Source organism: Equus przewalskii, chromosome 21 (genome assembly GCF_037783145.1).
Source record: "Equus przewalskii isolate Varuska chromosome 21, EquPr2, whole genome shotgun sequence".
NCBI classification, from domain to species: domain Eukaryota; kingdom Metazoa; phylum Chordata; class Mammalia; order Perissodactyla; family Equidae; genus Equus; species Equus przewalskii.
The window spans coordinates 26,714,382-26,739,214 of record NC_091851.1 but is presented as its reverse complement, the minus strand read 5'-3'; the positions used below and the strand labels follow the sequence as shown (position 1 = coordinate 26,739,214).

Below are 24,833 nucleotides of genomic sequence, written 5' to 3'. Positions count from 1 at the left end.
ATAAAAATGAATAACACTGGGAAAAACATAGGTTTTTATATGAACAAAACATAGGTTAATATAAATTTCTTCTTGATATGGGAATGGACTTTTAAGCATTGAAGCAAAGGGAAAAAATCAAACCAAAACAAGCCAGCTCAACATATTTAACACATAAAAAAGTAAAGCAGACATTTCAAAACCTCATAAAATGAAAAGGCAAATTGGAAGGACTATTTCTAATAATAGGATATACTATGATAAGGTAAATGCATATTTTTTTGAAAACCATGGAGATCTAACAGAAAAATGAGCAGAGGACATAAATGGACAATTTCTGAAAGGGAAATGAACAATGGTGTAGCCTTCTTCATTCAAAATGTGACGAGGAGAACCCCGAATACCCCACGTCCCCTTCTCTACCTTTGGGCTGCTGACTTGGAATAAAACAGCTTATTGATCCACAGAAAGGGGTAGCCGAGGCCAAGGCCTTCCCGGAGGATGTCTGGGCATTAAATTGGCCCCTCACAGGCCCCACATCTGGCAGCATCTTTCTCTAAAGCCAAAGCCTTTTGCAAACTCAACAGCAACTCTAGTAGGATGGGGTGGGAGAGTCCTCCAATCAGATGCATCCCAGGCTGAGCAGCCCCTCAGGGGCCCCAGTGGCCCATAAAGGACAGAAGCAGCCTCTTTCTGGACCAGATGCCGCTCCTCCTCCTCCAAAATCCAGGTGCCACCTCACCCAAGCTGGGTCAGTCCAGTGCGCCCACAGGCCAGATACAGACACAAAGATCTGGCCAGAAACATTAGCAAGCTGTCATGAACCAAAAGGCCAGTGGGGCTGCCCACCACTCTTGTAAGTGGCTGACACTGCCAGTTGTCAGGCTGGCAGCCTCAGATTCACTGGTAATTATCACAGATTATGTAACTGTCCTTATTAAGGAATGCTGCGGGGTGGCAGGGCAGTCCTGGACTCAGACAGGCGCTTGAATTCGGGCTCTGAGACTCATTAGCCTGCCCCTCACCGTTCTGAGCCTTGGTATCCCCATCTATACAATGAGGAATTATAAGAGCTTCCTTGAAGACCTGGTGCTCCACCTGAACAAGGTCAGGAAAGGACCCAGTAGTGAGGAGAGAGGCCTCCTCTACATGCTAGCTCATATTAATCACCTCAAAGCCACAAAAACATGAATGATTCTTGATCAAGACAAATCAGTACCAACAGCGGCTTTGCATGCCCTCAATACTCTGCCACCCAACACCTGAACATCAAGTGGGACCCTCCTCATCACCATTGGCAGCAAGAACACCCACAAGGGCACTGGCAGTGCCACTACAGCCTATCAGGGGCTCTAACTCACTTACCACTTTTCAACTGAGCTGTCTCGAGTCCCCACCTCCATCCCACCACCCAGAATTCTTGTGACAGCCCTCCGCAATCCTGCATCATTGCCCCACCTACCCAAATGTACCATGAACATTTGGGAACAGGAAGTGCTGACAGATCCCGTGATGGGACAAGTAGAGAGGGGACTCCTGTTGCGGGGGCAGGACCCAACGAATCAGTATTATGTCCAGATTCTGAGACTTCAGAGATGTAGGGGCTATCAGGCTAGAAGGGCCCTTGAAAGGCATCCAGTCCATCCCTCACCTGAATTGTGACTACAGCCCCAGTGCACACCTGATACCTACTGTTCTGAGCTGAATCACCCTCATCCCTCACCTGGATTATGGCAGTAACCTCCTTACTGGTCTCCCTGCTTCCACCTGCCCCGTGCAGCCTTCATCCAACACAGCAACTTGTGATCCAGTTAAAACAGAAATCAGATCACATCACTCTTATGCTTAAAAGCCTCTACCAGGTCCCTGTTTCACTGAATAAAATGCAATGCTCTTACGACAGCCCCTAAGCCCTGGACAATCTGATCTCTTTGTAACCTCCCAGATTTCCTCTCCTACCATTCTCTCTCTTGATCACTCCACTCTCACCATACTGACCCCATGGTGTTCCTCCAACACACCAGACATGCTCCTGCCCCAGGGCTGTTGCACTCACTGTTCGTTCTGCCTGGAATGCTCTTCCCCCAGATACCCACATGGCTCACTTGCTCACCTCCTTCCAATCTTTGCTCAAATGTCACCCCATTTAAATTGCAACATCTCCCTTCATGCTGCCAGGACACTCAATTTCCCTTATCCTGCTCTATTTTTTTCCAGAGCATTTCTCACAACTAACATACTCTATAATCTACTTATTATGCTTATTTTCTGCCTCAGCTGGAGTGCATGCTCACAGGGGCAGGCTCTCAGAAAGCAGTGGTTGGATGAAGAAGGAACGAGCTGACCTCTGCCTCCCCAGGGCATCTCCCCTGGGTCCTACCTCTGCGCTCTGAAGCATGTGGAGACCTCCTTCAGGACAGCCCTCTCATGCTCTTACTCTTGGTGAAAGTCCTGCATTTTCCTCCAACTGCTTCTCCCGTGACAGCTCCCTCTCCTCAAGATGTAACTCCATCTGTTGGCATCCCCCTGGAAGTGTAGAGTTCAGACTCAAGCCAAGTAAAAATGTTTGCAGGTGGACAGATGGAAAGTGGAGAAATTTGGGGAGAGAAGAAGCAAGACAAAGATCCAAGGGAGAGAGACCTGTGGCGCTTCTTTCATACAGGCCACCCGACTCTGGACCACTTCACTGAGGGGCCCCCTACTTCTCCTACCTTCCTCCCACCAAGCATTTTAACTGACAGCCCTACAACCCTCAGGATCCCTATTTTCCAGAGAAATCTAGGGAGTCTACTCAGGTGAGCACCAAATCCAGGACACAGGACAGAGTGCCTGGTGGGTTGGGGAGTAGCTGGACACCACATTAAAGACAACGTGCCCCCCCGCCCCCATCCCCAGCAGGGAGCAGCTGACAAGATTTCTGTTTCTCATCCCACCATCCCAGCAGGGAGGCCAGTCCACAGCAGGAGCCCAGGGCTGGGAGGAGAGTGAGCCAGCACCAGAGTGCTTGGCTACTCTGGAGACAGAAGGATTTCTAATGAAAACACAGGCTGCCTGGGCCAGACATGGTGAACTCTGAGGTGAGGAGCTGCTGCAGGCAGCAGGGGACGAAACAGGCGAACGAGCGATGGGTTCTGGGAATCACAGCCCCACACCACGCCCAGGCTCAGCAGGTAGTTCAGGTGAGCGTCCCACCCGGTTCTGCTTTAAATCTGGCGGCAGTGATGGCCTTGCCCAGGGCATTCAATCTGGATTTCCAGGCCCCTTTTCAGCAGGGGACAGCATCTCAGTCAAACCAAAGTCTTATTAGTTGGAGAGACTGGCATGTCACAGCGCCCTGGGAATATTAAATAATATTTACAAGGGGATGACGTTGGGAAAATAATTAGCGATGGTAAGAGGCAATCAGCAGCAGGGAACTCCTCCACTGATCAAGTGCTGAGAAATTAGACAGAACGGGGCTCAGAGCAGTGAGGGTGTGCCACGGGGACAGCGGAAGGGGTTGGGAAGTCGCTACCTCTGCTGATTCTGTTAATAGGATAAAGCAGCCTTGCAAATAAGATCCAGACCCCAGGAGGCCTGCATTTGAGGGGATTTTAAAACCAGGCCAGGTCCTGCCAATAGCTTCACTTTTAGATGTGTTAGAACTGGAAGGGAGCTTAGAGATCAGCAACTCCACTGGTTGTCAGTTTAGAAGATTTCTGCCTTCCAAAAATACTGCAAGTATTAAGTAATAATTAATTTGTTTTCACATTTTTTATTCATCAAAGACGTATAGAGGACGGCCAGCTGGGACAAGCAGGAGGAGAAAGAGTTGATGTTACTCCAGCCCCAAACAAGTGACCTATTGTTTTTTTATCAGCCTAGCCATGTTATCCTGTGTAAATGTAGTTTCCCTTTTGAAACAAGGGTACACTTTCAAATACCTGAGGGAGCCTGGAGAATCTACATCAGAAACCCCAAATCCAAACAAATCTCTTATTTTATACATCAGCAGACTGAAGCCCAGAGAACATAAGTGGCTTGCCCAAGGTCACACAGCTGGGCCAAGGCTAGATGTGGGGAAGCAGGGAGAGCAGAAGGCTGTCCTGGACACACAGGGCAGGGAAGGAGTAAATCTCAGCAGCTCCGCAGGGGCTGAGCGTGGCCTATGGACACCAGCAGGCATGGGTTTGACTCCTGTCCTCAATCCTTACTAGCTGTGCAACCCTGTCAAAATGAGTGAAGCTTTTTCAGATCAGTAAAATGGGGATAATAGCACTTATCACATATTGCGAGGATTAAATGAAGCAACAGAACAGAGCATTTAGTAAATAGTAGCTGCTATTCCTTAACCAGTTTGTGAGCGTGGTGTTGGTGGGGTCTGTACAGACACGAGACCAACGAGCTTGGAGAACAGGGTCACACGATCCAACTTTCAGGTGCTGCCCTGACAATGCCAGTGGGAGATAAAATCGGTCCCAATGGCACTCTAGGTGCTAATGGAAATGCTGTTACTTCTAGGTAGTGTCACTCAAAACTGTGTGCCACAAACCCAGGCCCTGCGCAGATTCACTGCCTCTGAATCCCTGCCAGGTGGGACTAGGGAATCTGCACCTCTAAAAATTATTATTGAGATATAATTTAATGCCGTCAAACCCACGATTTTAAAGTATACACTTTCACTTTCAGTGGTTTTTAGTATGTTCATAAGGTTGTGCAACCATCACCACTAATTCCAGAACCTTTTCATCACCCCAAAAAGAAGCCCCATGCCTATTAGCACTCACTCCCCATCCCCCTCTCCCCCATCCCCCGGCAACCACTAATCTGTCTCTTCGGACTTGCCCATTCTGGATAATTGATATGAACGGAATCACATAACACGTGGTCTTTGAGTCTGGCTTCTTCCATGTAGCACAATGTCTTCAAGGTTCATTCACGTTGTAGCATGGATCAAGACTTAATTTCTTTGGAATCTGCACCTTTAACACGTTCCTCAGGTGGTTCTGATGGATGGACTTTGGAGAGGAAAAGCACTACAACTTCACGGCGGGTGAAACTCGTGGTCATTATAAAGAGAGAGGCCTCAGCGCTCCCTTCAGCTGCGCCGGCCTCACGAGCCCCACTAGTAACAGGAGGCCATGCTGGCTGCCGGCCTCCTCCGGAGACCGCAGAGGCCGGGCAGGGTCTCCTGGCGCTCAGGAGGGAGATGTGCATCTATGGACAGCAGCCTGGCTGCTCTGGGAATTGGGCAGATTAACTACAAGAGACACTCACACAAGGGGATTTAGTCACTTTAATATACATTATGCTCTTGGAAAAACATCTCCAAGGAAACAAGTGGAACCAAAGTCTTAACCAACAGGGATTCTCATTCTGAAACCTGGTGTGAGGCACAGCCTCGGAAAAGAACAGCAAAGGACTCTGGTCACAGCACAGCAGTTTGAGGTCAGGGTGGCAGAGCCTGTATGCATGATGGGCACACCCTCAGGACTCTCAGGAAACCAGAGCATCATGACTCCTGGGGCTGACAGCTCCACAGCAGGACTGGGCAGATCTAGGCTGACCAGGTCTTCTCCAGAGCTCTAAAGAAAAGGCACAGAACTTTCACAGGGCTGAAGAAGCCTGCCCAGAGCAAGAACTTCTCTTTGTTGTTGAATCTCCAGACCATCAGAAAGAGTCATGGTGGCTCTAGTGAGGAATGGGGCCATACGGGAGTTTCCAAGTCCCACTTCTGGGTCTGAGGTCTCAGAAGCAGACAGGTGGGAGGGATGCGGCACCAGCAAGGCCCCTAAGGTCAACGGCCACAACAATCTTGGAAGATTTCCAACTAGGACCTCTGGACAGGAGAATTGGACTTAGAGGGAGAAAGCAAAAGCAGACCACTCGTCACTCAATCCAACTGTCTTCTGTGTTATGCTCTCCCCGGTCTGGGGCGCCTGAGTGGTCATATGCCCTGTATTCTGTGACGTATTCTCATTCAACAAGGGGCAGGCAGAAATTCTGGCTCATCTCCCTATTACTCTCTGCTTAACTTCAAAAAGTCACTAACCGACATCTTAGACCCCTGGGCAGTCCAGGGTTTCTTGTTTTCTAACTATCCTATGGAATAAGCAATCAGTTCTCTTGGGCTTTTGGTTCAATTTCTTCTCATTCAGAAGGAAGTAGGTTGCTGCTGACTTCTGTAAGAGCCCATCTGGAATTCAGTCAGGTTAGCACCAAGGCCGGGCTGATGGAGAGGCCACAAATGTGTCTTTACGATGAGTACAGCCTCTCTGACACTGAAGGAACTTTATTTATTGGTGAAGGAGGGAATTCTGGCTCCATTTTTGCGGAACCTGGTGGTACCGCTGCCCTGGCAGGTCCCAGCAGGAAGGGATAAATGGAGAGGCCAGGACTGCAGCCATGTGGGAAGGGGCCTCCCATGGCTGAGAGCACTCCCAGTTAGCCAGTCTCCGAACCCTCGGGGAGCTCCACCACCACCGGGGCACAGTCCTCAGGTTCCGCCTCAAAGTCCCACCGGAACTTCTTGGTCAGGTGAGCTTGGAACTTTTCAGCCTTCTGCCGCAGGGTGGCATCCACAGCAACACTGCAGGCGGAAGAAAAGAAAACCTACAGAGAACAGAGGATAAGTCACTCCCGGGAACACAGAGGGGGCTGGGAAAGCTGTGGAAATTTCCTCATGGTGCTCAGCTCTCTGGGGCAGGTGGATTAGCTGCTGCTGGCATGGGCCCAGGACACCCGCTATGCTTCCCCCAAACCAAGAAAGAAGGTCCAAACCCAGCTGAGAAGCTGGGGCAGGACTAGAATGGAAAATTACTATCTTGGGCAGAGATGCCCCACTGAGAGTAAGGCCAGTGGGGCCATGACTCTGGCCCCGCCCCATGGGAGGATCTATTGGGCACCTGGGTAGCAACTCAGAGGACACCAGCTGGTACTAAGATAGGCTTGGGTTGCTTATAAGCCCCTGGATCCCATAAAGCCTCAGACCCCAAGCCAATGTGGCTGAATTGCTGCTCTAATCTAAATGGGCCGGACTGTCAGTTTAAGGCTTCTATTCCCCTTAAAAATGGTCTTTGATGTTCTTTTTTTTAAATTGTGGTAATATATACATAAAATAAAATCTACCATTTAACCATTTTTTACATTATTTTAAAAACTGCATTAAATATACATAACAGAATATTTACCATTTGAACCATTTTTAAGTGTACAGTTCAGTGGCATTAAGTACATTCACATTGTTGTATAACCGTCACCACCTTCTATCTCCAGAACTTTTTCGTCTTCCCCAACTGAAACTCTGTTCTCATTAAGCAATAACTCCCCCTCCCCCCACCCTCGGGCAGCCACCATTCTACCTTCTGTCTCTGTGATTTTGACTACTCTAGATATCTCATATAAGTGGAATCATCCAGTTCTTGTCCTTTTGTGACAGGCTTATTTCACTCAGCATAACGTCCTCAAGCTCCATCCACGTTGTGGCATGTGTCAGAATTTCCTTCCTTTTTATGGCTGAATAACATTGCATCGTATGGAGAGACCACATTTTCTTTTCCATTCATCTGTCAATGGCCCTTTGTGTTGTTTCTACCATTAGGCTATTATCAATAATGCTGCTATGAACATGGTGTAAAAATATTTCTTAGTGTTCCTGCTTTTAATTCTTTTGGGTATACACCCAGAGTGGAATTCTTGGATCATATGGTAATCTATGTTTAATGTTTTGAGGAACTGCCAGACTGTTTTCCACCGGGGTGGCTGTGCCATTTTACATTCCCACCAGCAATGAACAAGGGTTTCAAAATTTTTCCACATCCTCACCAACATGTTATTTTCTGGGTTTTTTTTTTAGTAATAGCCATCCTAATGGTATGAAGTGGTATCCCATTGTGGGTTTTTTCCCCCAGTTTTATTGAGATGTAATTGACATATATTACTGCATAAATTTAAGGTGTACAGAATAATGGTTTGACATACCTATATTATGAAATGATCACTGTAGTTTGATTTGCATTTCCCTAATGATTAGTGACGTTTAGCATCTTTTCATGTGCTTATTGGCCATTTTTATATCTTTTTTGGAGAAATATCTATTCAAGTCATTTTTTAATCAAGTTTTTTGTTGTTGTTGTTGTTATCAGAGTTCTTTATATATTCTGGATATTAATCCCTTGTTTTGATGTTCTTTTTAATTCCGTTTCATCTAATATAAACATGGGCAGGGGGGCAGAAGAGCAATTTTCTCTACATGTGAAACCCAATTCCAGATTGTCCTGGATCTCAACTCCTTCTAAGAATAAGCAAACCCATTACTCCTCCTCATACTATTTCATTGTGTTCTAAGTTTCACAGTGTCCCAACGGATCCACACAACACCTGGGGAAGATACCAGAATGCCTATTTTATGGAAATGGAGGCTGAGAGGAGTTAAATGAGTGGATGGAAAATATCCAGGAAGGAAGGAGTGGTTTTCCCCTGACTAGCCGTTGGCTCCCCGCAGGACCACCCCACAGCCATAGGCACAGGAGGGTGGCAGAGGCTTTTGGGTCCACATCACTCTCAGGCCAGAGATGGCCCACAGACCACCATGAAAGGGATCTGGGCTCCGGGGGCCTTGACCTGACAAAGGCAACAGTCATAATCTGCAGCTGATTCCAAGGACAACACCCATGCCACAGGCTTCTCCACTGTCTTTCTGTTAGCAGGAGGAGTGACAGTCATTTTCAGTGGTCTTTGTTTGGAGCCATTTTGTTGTAATGGTAGCAGGGACATAAGTGACCGAGGGGCACAGGGAGGTTACAGAATCTGGTTTCATTAACTTGGGAATTGACTAACAACAGGAGCAGGAAGCATAGCCACAACAAAATACCAGATCAATAACTAATTAGAGGGGCTCTCTGAGCTTGGTGGCGAGGGCAAGGGAAGCCAGTGGCAGGTCTGTAGGCAGCTAATGGAGCCTGCCCTGGAGCGCTGAATGTGGAGCCAGCTGAACTCTGGGGGAGGAGCCTGGTACGGATTGCAGAGAAGCCTTGTTTCAAGCAGCATTAGCTCCTGAGACCTTGCACACCCATGAGTCTGTCCTCAGAGGTCCTGGGGAGCCTGCTGGCTGAAGTAGCAAAAGCCTCTTCCTGTTCACCCTCCTTACACGGTCAATTGTACTACTGTCTACAAAGTCCCTCCTCTCCAGCCACAGTGAGCAGCTACCAAACATGCTGTGCTGCCTCTTCTGTGCCTCTACCACACATACTTTTCCCTCTGCTTACAACACCCTTCCACCTAGCTAATTTCTACTAGTGACTCAGGCCCAGCTCAGACATCACCTCCTTTAGGATGTTTTCCCAGACCACAGATGGAACAGGTGCTCCTCTCTGCTCCCCCAGCTTCTAGGGTGACCTCGATCATAGCCTCAATCTCAGTTAGGTAACAGTCCGTTTACTGTTGAGCTCTCCAAAGAGACGAGGAGCAATCCAAAGCAGTAACTCTTTTTCACACCTGCATTCCACACTCCTGGCACAGAGTCTCACACACAAAGCAGATCTATCAGATGTTTAATGAACAAAAGAATGAAGAAGTCCATAGGTTCTATGAAAATCCATTTTTGGTTCATTTTCGCACAGTGCCTGGTACCAAATAATTGCTCAATAATTATGTGATGGTGCTGGACAGAATAAGGGACTCATTCTGGGAAGGAGATGGCTTATTTACCAGGCCCCTGAATACCACTGGCTCACAAGCCATCTCCTTGTGGCTTGCCTCTTAAAAAAGCCCATGGGCCAGCTGGGTGGCGTAGCAGTTAAGTTCACACGTTCTGCTTCGGCGGCCTGGGGTTTGCTGGTTTGGATCCCGGGTGCGGACAGGGTACCACTTGGCAAGCCATGCTGTGGCAGGCATCCCATGTATACAGTAGAAGAAGATGGGGACGGATGTTAGCTTAGGGCCAGTCTTCCTCAGCAAAAAGAGGAGGATTGGCAGCAGATGTTAGCTCAGGGCTAATCTTCCTCAAAAAAAAAAAAAAAGCCCAAACTGAAAGAAACAGCAATAACCCCTGTTCCCCTAGCACTGTGCCTGAGCTTCCCTTATGGCATTTCTCACATGGGACTGGCATCACAGAGATCTGCATGCCTTCAGAGTAGGGATCGAGTCCTAATTATTAAAGTGTCCCACATAGCATATCGCCCAGGGCCTGGCAGAGAGTTAGGGCCCACAGGATGCCTACTGAATGGATATGAATGAGAAACAGGGATTGCCCTGCATTTGGCAATGGCCAGCAGTGAGAGGTTGGAACAGGCTGGGCTCATGCTCATCATTCATCCTTCCCACCCACATTCTCAAACACTGCCTGGGAGTGACATCAACTAGAGGCAGGTATAACAGAAGACTTCGGTCTGAAAAATAAGGGTTCTAATTTGAAAAACGCCTTGTCCTTTTTAAGGAACCTATCAATCTAATCTTTACTACAAACCTGGGAGGTGGGAGGATAGGAAATTACTGTTCCCATTGTACAGATGAGGACAGTGATAAATGCTGAGCAAGTGATAAATGTTGATCAAGATCCAGTCCAAGTAGGGAAATCTCAAACATTTTTCCCTACCAAGACCTTCTTTTTGTCTTGACACAGGCTAAATACATCCTTGATATTTTCAGCATTGTCCCGTGGGAAGCCAAGGGACTTGGAGACCACGTGCTTCTGGAAATGTACCCTCTGCAGGCCTCCAGAACCCAGGGCACAGCCAGGTTGACCTTTACAAAAAAGCAACTTCATTGAGATATAATTTACATACAATTAAATCCTCCCATTTTAAATGTTCAATTTGTTTTGACAAATGTAAACACTCATGCAAGCACTATATGATATCATCAAGACAGATACACGTTGATAGTTTTTTCTTTTGGTATCCAGTTCTGTGAGTCTGAAGGCCCTTATACTATCACAGTCAGGGTGCCGAACAGTTCCATCACTCCAGAAAACTCCCTCCTTCTGCCCCTCAGTGATCAAACCTTTCCCTTAGCCCAGCCCTTGGTATCCACTGACCTATTTTTGGCCCTATTGTTTACAATCTTGATATTTTAAAAACTCACATTCAGAAAAGGAAATGTTTAGATAGTATCGAGTTTTCAAGCAACAATTTATTTTGATTCTCTTGTTTTTAGATTAATTTTATACCTTCTTCAGAAAACTTACTAATGATCTGGTTATTTTATTTATTAAAGTGAAATCAAGTAAACATTTTTTAAGGTCACTGAGAAATGAATCATCTTAATATCGGAAGATTAATCCTGGATATTTTAAAAACACTTTTGAATAGGATAATAACATTTCACAAACAACTGTATTTATCTAAAACTAAAAGTACACCCATTGGGTATTTTTCTTCAAATGTAAAAATAGGTATTAATACTTTTATCATTAAGTCTGTGTATTGTAAAACTGTAAATTACTTTAGTCAGAAATGTGAAAGCTTTCTTTTAAACCCAAGTTAAGTAAATTGGGTTCAGTCAGGTCACCTTGAGAAATTCAAAATATCAAGGTAGGTAGCTGAGTCACTTCTTATCCTATTTTTTGGCTAGACCAAAAAGACGACATTTCCTAATTTTATTAATTCCCAAATGATTATTCAACTTAGAATGAAACTAGCCAGAGGTAGAAAATTTTATTTCCACTTGCAGAAGAAGAAAGTTAAAAGCAGGACTATCACTTCACAATGATTACTAGGAAGGTGAAAAGCAGTAGGAATCATGCCTTCTGAGGCCAGTTTAAAGAATTTGGGATGTTTCATCTGGGCCTTAATCATATATGGGAGCCCACTACAGAATCAAAGCTCAGCCTTGCCATCCACTAGCTCTGGTGATCTTGGGCAAAATTATGTGACCTCTCTGTTCCTGTTTCTTAATCTATAAAATGGGATTATATACTTAACGTTTAGGATTGTTGTGAGGGCAGAGTAAGCATGTGAAAGTGATAGCTGATGGCAGGAGGTGTAGGAGTACGGAGGTGAAATTTATCATAGCTGGTGTTATGATAAAAATGCTATAGACATCATTGTCAGAGCCAGTGTTTTCCCTCAAGAGTTAAAGATGGACACTGGCATTTAGAACATTGGCAAGAAAGCATATATGGCCTATTGTGACTAAAAGTACTAAAAAATAGGTTATGTGACTACATGCCTAAATGTTATGCAATCAGCAATAAGAATCCTTATTTTGTACATAACTCACTTTCTAACATACTATTAAATTCAGATTATCCTTTCATTGGTTTTAAACAAATTATGGTGACTCAAGTTGCTTTAAATAAAAGAAAAAACTGTATCTATTTTTGTAAAACAAATAATTTTTATTCAAGCTAAATCCATGGGATTTGTAAAAAAAAGAGGCATCTATTCAAAAGGGCCTCTAATAGCAGAAGCCATTAGGTGGCTAATTTTATGCAAGCTAATGTAGCTGTCTTTAAGTGCTTACACACACAAACACCAGTCCCTCTCCATGGGTAGTAGCCATTTAAGCTCCTAAGAAAGCAAGCCAGTTCCGCTTACTTGACTACCTGGTGGGGAGAGCAGACAGCTGGCTGAGGAAGTCTTTCATGGGCTGATTCATTCACTCTCAAACACCCTGAGTGAGTGCCTCTGTGTGGGGGACTGGATTCTCAGTGCCAAGACGGCATCAATGTAATTCTCCATTAAAAAAAAAGTTTTGTCATAGCTTTTTCCACTTTGTGCCTATTGAAATCTCAGTCATCCTTCAAGCTCATGGTCAAATGGCTTCCTTTGCAAAAAAGCCATTCCTGATCCTCTACCCTCTCAACTCTCAACCCCAGTCTGAATTAACCAATCCCTCTCTGGTGCTCCTAATGCCCTTTGGTCAGACTTCACTGTTTACACCTATCATATTCATGTCATCTATTATGTTGCCACAGGAACTATGACTCCATCTGATAACACAAAGAAAGATAAGTGCTAGGCCTCGACTAGGTGTTCAAAATAACCAGATGAACAAAAAACTGGTTTTGGGGAAAAGCTCATGGCTCAGTGGGGAAGTTACACAGACAATATATAAACTTCAGCAAGCACACCCTGTGCAATGTGACAGTGACAAGCACAAAGTAGGCTAATAGTATGGAAAGGAGAGAGACATCAGGGATGGCTTCACAGAGACGAATGCTTGAGGGCATCTTGTAGGGTGAACAAGTACATACCAGGCAGAGGGGAAAATCAGGTTCCCTTAAGAAGGCACAAAACATGGGTATAAAGTTTCAGTCATGCCAGATGAACAAGTTCTAGAGATCTGCTGTGCTCATACTTAATAATACTGTGCTGCACACTAAAAAATGTGTTAAGAGGGTAGATCTTACATTGTGTTTTTTTACCACAATAAAAAAAAAAAGAAGGCAGGAAACAGCATGGCACATCTGGGAACGTGCAAGGAGACCACTGTCACCGGAAGTTGCTGGGGGAGAGCAGGGGGAGGAAAGAGAAGCTGGAGAGCAGGTCAGGACCAGATCAGAATGGACCTTGTGACCTATGTTTGGGCTTTTAACTTTCTCAGCAATGAGGAGATGCAGAGAAATCAGATCAGAGCTGCATTTTAGAGCAGCAACTCAGGTGACAGTGTGGGAGACAGATGGACTGACAGGGGTAAGCCTAGAAGCTGACAAACTCTGATGCAGTGTAGACGAGACCAAAAGGAGCAAGTTACGGGAATGGTACCAGGGGCAGGACAGCCTTCTAAAACACTTACCACTATCCAGAGTTATTTGGTCAATCCATTTGTTTGCTTTCGCACCAACATATAACCTCCAAGTCAGGGACTCTGTCTTGCTCACAGTTATATTTTGAGACCTAGAACAGAGCCTTGTATACAGCAGGTGCTCAGCAAATACCCACTAAATCAATGAACAAACCCCTTAAGGGTAGGAACCCTGGCTAACTCATATGTATGTATTCCTTAACACTTTCAGGAGAATGCTGTATATAAAGAAAGGATGCTCAAAAACACGTGTTAATGTGTTTTTTTTAAAGGCATGTGTCCTAGATTTTTCCAAATTATGAAATCAAACTTTCTTGGTGAAAAGTCCAAAGATAGAATTCTTCCAACCATCAGCTTTGCAGACCCTACCTGGGCATCTAGCAATCCAGCTGGGCCCTTTCCACTTCGAAAATCATTGCTGGCAACAGAGCTTCAGCAATTAGAGCTCAGCTGTTGGCTGTGCTGACAATGGTGGGGACAGCCACCGACACAGTGTGGCCTGCCTATGTGGCCTGCCTATGTCTGTGCGGCAGAAGTAATGCACATCACAAGGGCAGCACATGTTCCTGTGGGCCAGAGCCACTGCCAGAGGCTACTCAGCAGGCTGAAGCTTCCTACTGCTCTGCAACCCACAACCCAGTAACTGTGGGGCGGTTTCCTCTGCAGAGGACGGATAAAGGGATTTAACTTCTCTGTTAAATCAGGAGCCACTAAAAGGGCAGTTTTATAAGTCTTCTACAGTAGAATACACCAGGCTCAAGCTATCAGCTTGACTGACTCATCCCCATGGCCTGCACAAGTCCTCCAACTGCCAGAGTTTTAAGTCAGCTGACTGCTCACAGGGACTCTTCCAACAGAACGTTGGTTGGAGAAAAGTGTTCTGTACCTGAGAAACAGGCCCCTGATGGTGTCTCCACTAACGTCAATCAAGAATCTTTTTGGGGGATCTACATTGTATTCAGTACCTAGGGGCATAAGCACAGGCCCTAAACCAAGACTCAGCTGTGGGTACAAATCCTGACTCTGCCACTTACCAGCTGTGTGACCTCATGACATGACTTAACCTTTCTGAGTCCTGGTGTTCACATTTGTAAAATGGGAATAATCCCCCCTGCCTTGCAGTGCTCTAGAGAGATTAAATGAGGGAACTCACACAAGGTGACAAGCAGGGGCCTAATAACCGACAGGCATTAACAAACTTTCATTCCTTCCCTTATCCTGGACAGGAGTGGAAGGTTAGTGACTAGCCACCTTGTAAGGCGCAGGCCTTGTCGGGGTCTCACACAGGGAGAAGAAAGCAGCTCAGGGAACAGAAAGTATGGAAACTGACAGCTTGCAGCTTCTGCCTCTTCTATACTTGAGAAAGTTACAAAATGTGAGTGACAGAGGCTGTCCCAAGAACATAAAGGAAGCTAATCTGTTTGCAAAGGGAGAAAATAGCACAGGATGGAGATTGTAAGTTTTTTGAAGCTTCTTCCCTAATTACCACTCATAATGAAAATTTAATTGCTAAGTTAAAAGCAAATTTCACTTTTTCTGTCAGAGACTCTATGCAGAAGGCACATTTTGTTTGAACAGGAAATCAAAGTTACTTTAATGCTTAAATGAGATCTAAGGAGCTGCAGATGTTTCCCTGGGAATAACAAGCTTCAGAACTCAGTCCTGGGACTGGCCCGGTGGCGCAGCGGTTAAGTTTGCACCTTCCGCTTTGGTGGCCCCGGGTTCGCTGGTTCAGATCCCAGGTGCAGACCTACGCACCACTTGTCAAGCCATGCTCTGGCATGCGTCCCACATATAAAGCAGAGGAAGAGGGGCATGGATGTTAGCTCAGAGCCAGTCTTCCTCAGCAAAAAGAGGAGGATTGGTGGCAGATGTTAGCTCAGGGCTAACCTTCCTCAAAAAAAGAAAAAAACCTCAGCAAACTCTGTCCTACTTGTTGCAGCAACTTATGGCTATAAGGAGAAAGAAAAACTGTTCTGAGCTGAGTAACTCAAAGAGGTGGAGCTGATTCAAATTCCTAGGACCCCAGGGCTAGGCACTCCGGAGTGAGGCAGGAGAAGCTCTGGCATCACGGAGCGTACAACTGAGTAGGAGACAGAGAACTAGGAAATAGCTTAGTTTCCTACTTTAGGAAACTAAGATTAGGAAACTGAAATAAAGAAAACTTTGGCTCATGAAAGAATAGCAAGAAACCAAAAGGTGACCCTCCTGAGTGTGCTTTCACACGCCCTGGCCTTCCTTCTGTCCACACGGGTGTCAGCCAAAAGACTGCCCACCTGTAAGGTGCTGGTGAGGAAGTTGTTCTGGGAGACAATGTCCACAAAGAAGTCAGCGGGGATCTCACCGAGCTGGTGGTACAGGATGGAGATGAGGTTGATGTAGAGGGTGTGGTGCTTCACCATGGCTTCTTCTGACCGGCACAGGAGGTTCAGGAGCCGCTTCCAGTGCTCAAATGCCTCGTACACATTCCCCAGCAGGAAGCATATAAAGGCAAACTGGAGTTCACCTGAAAGGTGCAGAGAGGAGAAATGACCCTGAGAGAGAGGAGTACCAGCTGACTCTACAAGGCCATCAGTTCCACTGGACCCGAACAACGGGTGTCCTTTTATCCTTGTCACTCTTGCAGAACCTAGGATGGGGTTTTGCACATAGCAGATGCTCAATAAAAGTTTGCCAAACTATTATAAACTCAAACCAGGGGAAACCAAACTGTGGTTTTAGATTTCTGCAAAACCAGAGTGTAAGAGAAGAGGTACGCCTAGTATCTGCCCGGCTGTAAAAAGTTTACAAAATGTGTCCATGGGTTTTATGCCAAGTGATCTCAAACTTTGCTGCCCATCAGAATTACTAGGAGAGCTTGTTAAAAATTAAAGCTGCCATGGGCCAGCACCAGTAGCCTAGTGGTTAAGTTCAGTGTGCTCTGCTTCAGTGGTTGGGGTCCAGTTCCTGGGCAGGGACCTACACTGCTCTGTTAGTGGCCATGCTGTGCTGGCGGCCCACATACTAAAAAATAGAGGAGGAGGGGCTGGCCCAGTGGTGCAGTGGTTAAGTTTACACATTCTGCTTTGGCAGCCCAGGGTTCACCAGTTCAGATCCCAGGTGCAGATCTATGCACTGCTTGTCAAGCCACGCTGTGGCAGGCGTCCCACATAAAATAGAGGAAGATGGGCACAGATGTTAGCTCAGGGCCAGTCTTCCTCAGCAAAAAGAGGAGGATTGGTGGCAGTTAGCTCAGGGCTAATCGTCCTCAAAAAAAAAAAAAAAAGAGGATTGGCATCAATGTTAGCTCAGGGCGAATCTTCCTCAGCACAAAGAAAAAGCTAGCAAAGCCTCATCCCTAGAGATCCCGGTTGAGGACAGATGATGGGGTCTCAGTATCTGTAGCTCTAACAAGCTCCCTGGGTGATCCTGATGCAGAATCTGCTCCAGGGTCAGGGAAATGCTGCATTACACCATGTAATTCTCAGCCCAACTCCACAGGCTGGTCAGGGAAGGTGGTATTTGCCTCATTTTACAGATGAGGTCAAGGGACTTCCCCAAGGTGACACATCCAACGCTTGGCAATGTGAACAATGGAAAGATAAAACAGATTTCCTATTGGGTGGGAACAGTTCTAGAGCCTCCTAGCACAGGAAAATTCACAAGTACTTCTTCCAGGGTTGCCTGCCAGTCAAATTATTTTTGTTTGTTTAACCACAGGTCTCTGTGACTTAACTCTACCAGCAACTTGGTGGCTAAAAGCATAAGCTCTGGAGCCAAACTGCTTGGGTTCAAATCTCGGCTCCACCACCTCACAGCTGTGTGAACCTGGGCAAACTACTTACTCTGTTTATGCCTCAATTTCCTTATTTGAGGGCTGCAGTGAAGATTAAATGAATCAATATAATACATGTAAAGATTTAGAATAATGCCTGTCACAATCTGTAGCACTCAAAAAATGTTAGTTAAATGTTATTCCCACATTTCCTCCGATGCCTATCTCAAACAAAGAGACCTGATGATACAGAAGCCATTGTCCTTGAGCAAGCAACTGGGTCTCTGGTTACCAGGATATACTGTTGATGATCAGAGACATTCTCTCTGGCTTCAAATTTAGTGAGGGCTTCTGTGGTATACCTACTTGTGGGCCATAAAAAGAACAGATGCACTCAACACCAAATACCCCTTTAAATGTATGGTGTTTGATCTCTGTCACTTCCAGTGACCTGGAAAAACTACTTTCCTGTCCCTAGGCCTGCGGAACTAGGTTTGATTTGAGTGAATAGCTATCTGGTCTAGGTATTTTGGATGTTTGACCAATGTTTTCAAAATATGGTCAAATTCTCTTTGTATGATAGAAGTTAATGATTTCCTTCTTCAGTTGGCTTTACCTGGTTAGTTTGCTTAGGTTGTTAGTTTAGGGCATTTATTTAAACTCACGCATTTCTGACCTAGTCTAAAATTAAATTATGAGATCAGAAATAATGTCAAAGAGCTGTCATGAAGATACACAGTTATCCCTTGCAAGAGATCTTTTCACAAGATTACTTTGAAGAACTGCTTAAGAGGTAGAAAATAGGATTTCTATTCATTTTTAAGCTAGAATTTCAAGTTATTTATTAAATGAAAATACTGCACAATGCAATAAGATGTACCCATTAAAATGTCCCTTTTTATCAGCTGAGCCAATGATATAAAAGGCCTTATATTCAAATTTCTCACTGATCTGCCAATAGAAAAATATGCAAATACCTGGACAATTTGTAAAAGAAAAAATATAAATAGCTGCTAAAGATGTGACAACTGTTTGCTGTCACTAGTAATCAAAGAAATATAAATTGAAACAAGATGCCATTCTCCAACCATGCGGCTGGAAGAGGCCTTTGCTAAACTCCCTGTCAAAGGTGATTGACGGGCCACGGCCTCCCACCAGCTGGCCAGGATGCAAAACCTTCTCCTGGCAACACGCACACTCTGACCAACAATTTCAACCCTAAATGTATGCAGAGGTACACACAAGGAGGTTCATTAGACACTTACAAAAGGGAAAAGAGGGACAGCTTAAAGGCCCATCGACAGAGCTTCAACAACTATGAAACATAAGCAGCCACTAAAGAGAAGCGACAGTTTCAGTGGTATGGAAAAATGTTTGTATTAAAGCAGATTATAAAATAATATAATGTAATTCTGTTTTTGTAAAACAACACATACAAACACATATAACTGAATTAAGAAAAAGAATAAAAGGAAATACACGGAAATATAATAGAGAAAAGACTGAAATGAAATATATATATATTAAAAAAAAGATGGAAAGAAAATACACCAAAATGCAAAAAATGGTTATTTCTCAGTGGTGGGAATTGACGTGAATTTTATTTTTGTTTTCTTCTATGATGAACATATATTATTTTTGTAATAAGGGGGAAAAACAATGATAAAAACTTTTAACAATTTAAAAAAACCCACTGTCCTGCTCTAAGCCAGTAGAGAGGCCAAGACCTTGAGAGAGTCAGGAGCAAACTGAGAAGGCAGTAGGAGTCCTGGGAACCAGGAGCCCTGGGCTCTGGTCTCACTTCAACCACTTAGTCAGCCAAACCTTTCCCTCTATGGACCTCAATTGGTAAAACAGGAGGTTAGGTCACATCAGCGGTTCTCAAACACAGGATCGTCTGTATTAGGTTCATCTAGGGTGCTGTTTATTAGACAGATAGACAGATACACAGGTAAACTGCTGGGGCCCCACCCCAGATCTCTTGAATCAATCTCCAGGGGAAAGGTCTGGGCACCTGTTTCTTTAACAAGTGTACTGGGCAAGACTGCCTCCTAGCCAGGTTTAGGAACCACTGGACCAGATAACCCAAGATGTACCCCATATTCTAAAGCCCCCCTACTATATACCCCTCCCTTGGCCCACTTCCAAAGAGCCCTGTTCCTCCTCACCGAGCACATCCTGGGGGCTGCTGGGGAACTGCTTGCTGAGCATAGTCTCTAGGGCATAGCTCAGATCCATGCTGTGCCTGGTTATCTCTGCTGGCGTGGCACCTGCCGGGAACATCTGCGTGGGCAGCTCTGAGAAGCGGATCTCTGTTCCAGCTCTGGGCTTCATCTCAGGTAGCCGGGCCAGGCCCTCCTGGTAGCTTTTGCACTCAGTGCCACAGCGGGGTAGATTCTGCCCCACTCGGTCCTTGGTGTGCTTCATGGAGAGCACAGGCAGCACCTCTGAGAAGGCACAGATATGCCGGCTCTCAGGCTGCAGTTTCTCCATTGTGGCCTCACTGATGAAGTTGGAGAGTGAAATCCACTTCTTGAGCGTGCCATATGGGTACGGTCCCAGGAACTGGTCCAGCTCCTGAAGGTTGGCCCTCATGGCCTCCACCTCAGCCTCTGGGGCTGGGGATAGGTCTACCTCTTCCCGGATTGCGTTCCAGCGCAGGACCATCAGCCCCCGCTGTTGTAGGCTAAGGAAGAAACCCATACGAGGGCCCACCTCCCTGGGATTGGCCTTGTCCACAGAGCTGTAGTGGAGGAAGTGGATGCCTGGTGGGATCATCTTCACGCCCCGGAACTTTGGCCCCACCTCCCAGGAGTTGTAGTCAATGCCAAACTCTGTCCCCTTGGGCATATTCAGGATGACCACAGTGGCCCCTTCAAAGAAAAGGCGTTTGGCAAGCTCAGGATCCATCTGCATGGCAGCCATGGGACCAGTCGTGGGTGACCTTTTGGAGAATTCTTCTTGTGTTCCAGAACAGCTGAAAAAGAAATAAATCAGAGTTAATCAGAACTTGGGAAAGAATGCTTCATTGGCTGAGCATTCTCTATGTGCCAGATATGGATTTAGACTCCTGACATAATTATCTCCCTCAATCCGCACCACAACCCTGCATCCATTTCACCGATAAAGAAAATGAGACTCAAAGAGAAGAGGATTTTTTTTGTTTTTCAAAGATTGGCACCTGGGCTAACAACTGTTGCCAACCTTTTTTTTTTTTTCTGCTTTATCTCCCCAACCCCCGCCCTGTACACAGTTGTATATCTTAGTTGCACGTCCCTCTAGTTGTGGGATGTGGGACGCCGCCTCAACGTGGCCTGACGAGTGGTGCCATGTCCACGCCCAGGATCCGAACCCTGGGCCGCTGCAGCGGAGCGCGCGAACTTAACCACTCGGCCACGGAGCTAGCCCCGAGAAGAGGATTTTTGTCCTTTGGTTTAATGAGCAAGAACACTCACTTCACAGCTAAAAAGACATCAGTTAAAGAAGTGACATACTCAAGGTCACACAAGGACCCAAATTAGAACCTGGGTACCCTGTCCTCCAGGCCAGTGTTCTTTCCACTGTCCACTCAGGATCTACTCTCAGATCTCTCTCTCACAACAGAGCAGGAAGGTGGAGAAAGCCTGGATGACCCATTCTAAACTATAACTCTGCCTAAACGGTCTTAAATTATAACTCTGCCTAAAACCTATTGCTGGAGACTCCCAGAAGAGTTGAGAAAGAGGATACAATCAAGCACACACCTAGTTTCCCACAAGCCTGAGGAAAAGCCCAGAAATGAACACAAGGTAGAAAGTGGGTGCTCAGCATCTAAAAGTCACAAAAGCTTTGGGCAGTGGAGACCTATTCAACCACAACCCCCTCTTTATCCTATTTTTTATAAAAACCTAAAGTCCAGGAAGTGGAACAACTTCCCAGAGGGGACCACAGTCAGTGGCAGCTCTGGACCACTCACCCAGAATGGATTCAGGTGGCGTGGCTGGCCTAGGATCAGTATTTTGAAGAGCTTAGAACACTTATTTTATCTACTCCTGGACTACCCATGAGGACACACTGATAAAACTTCTGTAGGCAGGCAGACAATGCCTCAATGTATTTATAAGAATGGTTCCAACATGAACTAATTTAAACAAAACAATTATCCAATCTTCTAGTCCCAAGACACTTACCTATTCAATTCAACAGATAATCACTGAGTGCATGCACTATGCCAGGATCCTTTGCCGGGCACTAAAAGAAACATCCACAGAGTAAGACAGCCACTGCCCTCCAGGCACTTCCAGTCTAACCAGACATAGAAACAAGACCCCAAATTTCACACACAGAAGACCAACTGCCTCTTTAATTCTTTTTTACTCTTTTTATTTTATTATTATTATTTTTTTGGTGAGGGAGATTGGCCCTGGGCTAACATCTGTTGCCAATCTTCCTCTTTTTGCTTGAGGAAGACTGTCGCTGAGCTAACATCTGTGCCAATCTTCCTCTATTTTGTATGTGAGACACTGCCACAGCATGGCCTGATGAGCTGTGTGTAGGTCTGCACCATGGATCCGAACCCCCAGAGCCTGGGCCACTGAAGGGGAGCACGCAAACTTAACCACTATGCCACTGGGCCAGCCCCTACTCCTTTTATTTTAAACACACAAAACAAAATAAAACAGTGAGGAAAGGAAGACCAACCCTTTTCCAAAAAATGTAAGGGTATATTTTATCATCTTAACCCAAAAAACACTACAAATGACTCTCACTCTAAATCAGCATTTTTTTTTTTCAAACTGCAAGTCAGGACCTGTTAATAGGTTAAGAACTCAATTTAGAGGGTCTCAACCAGCAATATGTTTTTTGGGTTTTTTTGGAGGGAGATTAGCCCTGAGCTAACTACTGCCAGTCCTCCTCTTTTTTGCTGAGGAAGCCTGGCTGAGCTAACATCCGTGCCCATCTTCCTCTACTTTATATGTGGGATGTCTACCACAGCATGGCGTGCCAAGCAGTGCCATGTCCATACCCAGGATCCGAACCGGCGAACCCCGGGCCGCAGAGAAGCAGAACATGCGCACTTAACTGCTGTGCCACTGGGCAGGCCCCAGCAATAATTTTTTTAAGTGAAAAGAACAACAACAACAACAACAAAAATCAGAGCACATCATGAATAGTAAAGATAGGTACTGTTTTCTGAAGCTTTGTGTGTTTATACATATCCTTGGTCAAGATGTAAAACTTTGTTACTGTACGTCACAATCAAAAAGCCTGAAAGCCACTCTCTAAATAATTTATATCACCATCTTCCTATTCCCAACTCTGAATTCAGAATGTACTTAACAAACATTTGCTAAATGAACAGCTATTGCACTTAGAATAATTGCTCATCAATTAGCCATTTTCCCTTGTGGCATCTGTGTGCGCCTCCTTGATAATGACATTCCTTTCATTCTAATTCCACCAGCCTGTAATTCTCTTCACTATATCTTCAGCAGCTGGCAAGAGGCCTGGCACAGAGAAAATGCCCTGGAGTGCGGAAAGTCACATCCATCCACTTCTCTCCGCCACCGCCTTAATCCAAGCTACCACATCCCTCACCCAGAGAGGGTTTGCCTCTCCAATCCATTCTCCATCCAATAACTGAAGTGACCTTTTCAAAGTCCCAATCTAAGCATGTCACCACTCGCACTTACTACCCCCACAGGGGGGTTATAAGCCGCTTCCCAGGCTGCTCTTGGAAAACCAAAATTCTTCCCATGACCTACAAGCCCTAAGTGGGCTTTCCCCTGGCAACTCCTCCAGCTTGTTTCATACACTGCTCCCCCCATAAGCTGTGTTCCAACCACACTAGCCTCTTTCTCACCCTCAAACAGGAGGCTCTCCTGGATAGAAAACTTTTCCCTCTCCTCTTTGTCAAATCAGTTTTCTGATCTCAGCTCCATATTCACTTGCTCAGTAAGGCTCCTGGACCTGGGGCTGGGTCAAGTCTCCTGTGATACACTCTCAGGGGGCCCTGTACCTTTCCATCGCACTTATCACGGATTTTACGTGTTTAACAGAAGGCTGTCACCTCCACGAGAATTGAGTCTTTCTGTATCTCTAGCACATATCAGATGCCTGATAACCATTTCTATAACAAAAGCGTGATATCCCTTTCGGAGATGACAAAGGCCCGGTTCGGGGAAACATCTCACCCAAAGTTACAGAGAGTAGGACAAAACCAGGTCAAGCGGAGCCAAGGTCTCCAGCCCCCAGGGTCTAAAGTTAGGAGAGAAGCGAAGTTACCCCGGGTGCCCCTGGAAGTCCTCGCCACGGTGTCTCTGGTGACGGTTTCTCAGCGCGAAAGGCCTGCAGAGACACCAGGGTCCCACCGCCGGCGCACAGACCGGGAGGCGGCCCGCCCAGAGAGGTGTCCTAGTTCAGGGCACTCCGTGTTCCCGAGCCAGAAAGAGCGGCAGCTGGGCCACACCGACAACGAAACCAGAGGAGTTAAAAGCGGGCAGGAAGCCGCACTCACCGACTTCGGTCTTGCCCCACGCTCAGCTACCACGGAAGCGCACCGGAAGTTCTCCGACTCAGGCGCCGGACGGGAGCGACGAAGAAAGCAGCCCGGCAGAGTTCTCGGTCGCGGGAGGAACGGTCCCTGCCTGCAGGTTCCGCCCCGTCAAATGTTGCGTCTTGCTACTTTCAGTTATTCGTTTTAGTTCCTGAACCGTGGATAACAACTTTCATCAAATGATGCATTTTTATATCCAGCTCCAGAAACATATCCACCAGCCATGGTTCTTGGGTCTCAATCAGTCACGGTCACTGAAGCTGGGGTCAAGGTCTTGGCTGCCCAGTAGCCACAGTCAGATGCTCAGTCATGGTCCTGGTCAGCCAGTCTCTATCCGAGTAAAAGTATCACAGCTGGCCCGTTATCACCCGGTCCCGGCTTCCAACAACTCTCAGCCCTAGGGGAGAGCCTCTGAAACCCAGTCCCCAGCCCAGAGAGAACCAGACTCAGCAACCGAAGTCACACATTGGTCCCTCCAGCCACCATCACCCAGTGTTCTCTGGCAGCCCAGGCCTAGTATGATCTCTCAGTCAGGCTATAAATGCACCCGGAGGGAGGGAAGTCTACCTTGTTCTCCATCGTTTCCCTGGAACCTAACACAAAGCCAGGCACAAAGGCTCAGCTCAGTATATATATTATTCATTTAATTAATGGCAGTAATTTGGTATTAATAAATGGCTTCTATTTTTGGGCCTAGCCCTGTGCTGGGTGGTTGTATCAGTCAGGGTTCCAGCAAAGAAGCAGAGCCAACAGGAGATATATAAGAGATTTATTGCAAGGAATTGGCTTATGTGATTGTGAGGGCTGGCTAAGCATGTCCAAAATCCTTGGGCAGGCCAC

At 46.1% G+C, this 24,833-nt stretch overlaps 1 protein-coding gene across 3 annotated transcripts; it reads right to left on the bottom strand.

Annotated features, from left to right (window-relative positions):
• Window positions 1-5,236: 5,236 nt before the first annotated feature.
• On the bottom strand, window positions 5,237-24,638 carry AAR2 (AAR2 splicing factor). Of its 3 annotated transcripts, XM_070588271.1 has the most exons (5): window positions 23,955-24,027; window positions 21,628-21,688; window positions 19,627-20,435; window positions 15,981-16,210; window positions 5,237-6,570 (listed from the first exon to the last, which is right to left on the bottom strand). In XM_070588271.1, the coding sequence occupies exons 3-5, from the start codon at window positions 20,381-20,383 to the stop codon at window positions 6,403-6,405; spliced, it is 1,155 nt and encodes a 384-aa protein (XP_070444372.1). In that variant the 5' UTR covers window positions 20,384-20,435; window positions 21,628-21,688; window positions 23,955-24,027; the 3' UTR covers window positions 5,237-6,402. The 3 variants fall into 3 exon arrangements, with proteins under 3 accessions (XP_070444372.1, XP_070444370.1, XP_070444371.1); XM_070588269.1 differs by lacking the exon at window positions 21,628-21,688 and having other exon boundaries at window positions 23,955-24,638; XM_070588270.1 differs by lacking the exon at window positions 21,628-21,688 and having other exon boundaries at window positions 23,723-24,014.
• Between the last annotated feature and the right edge of the window lie 195 nt (window positions 24,639-24,833).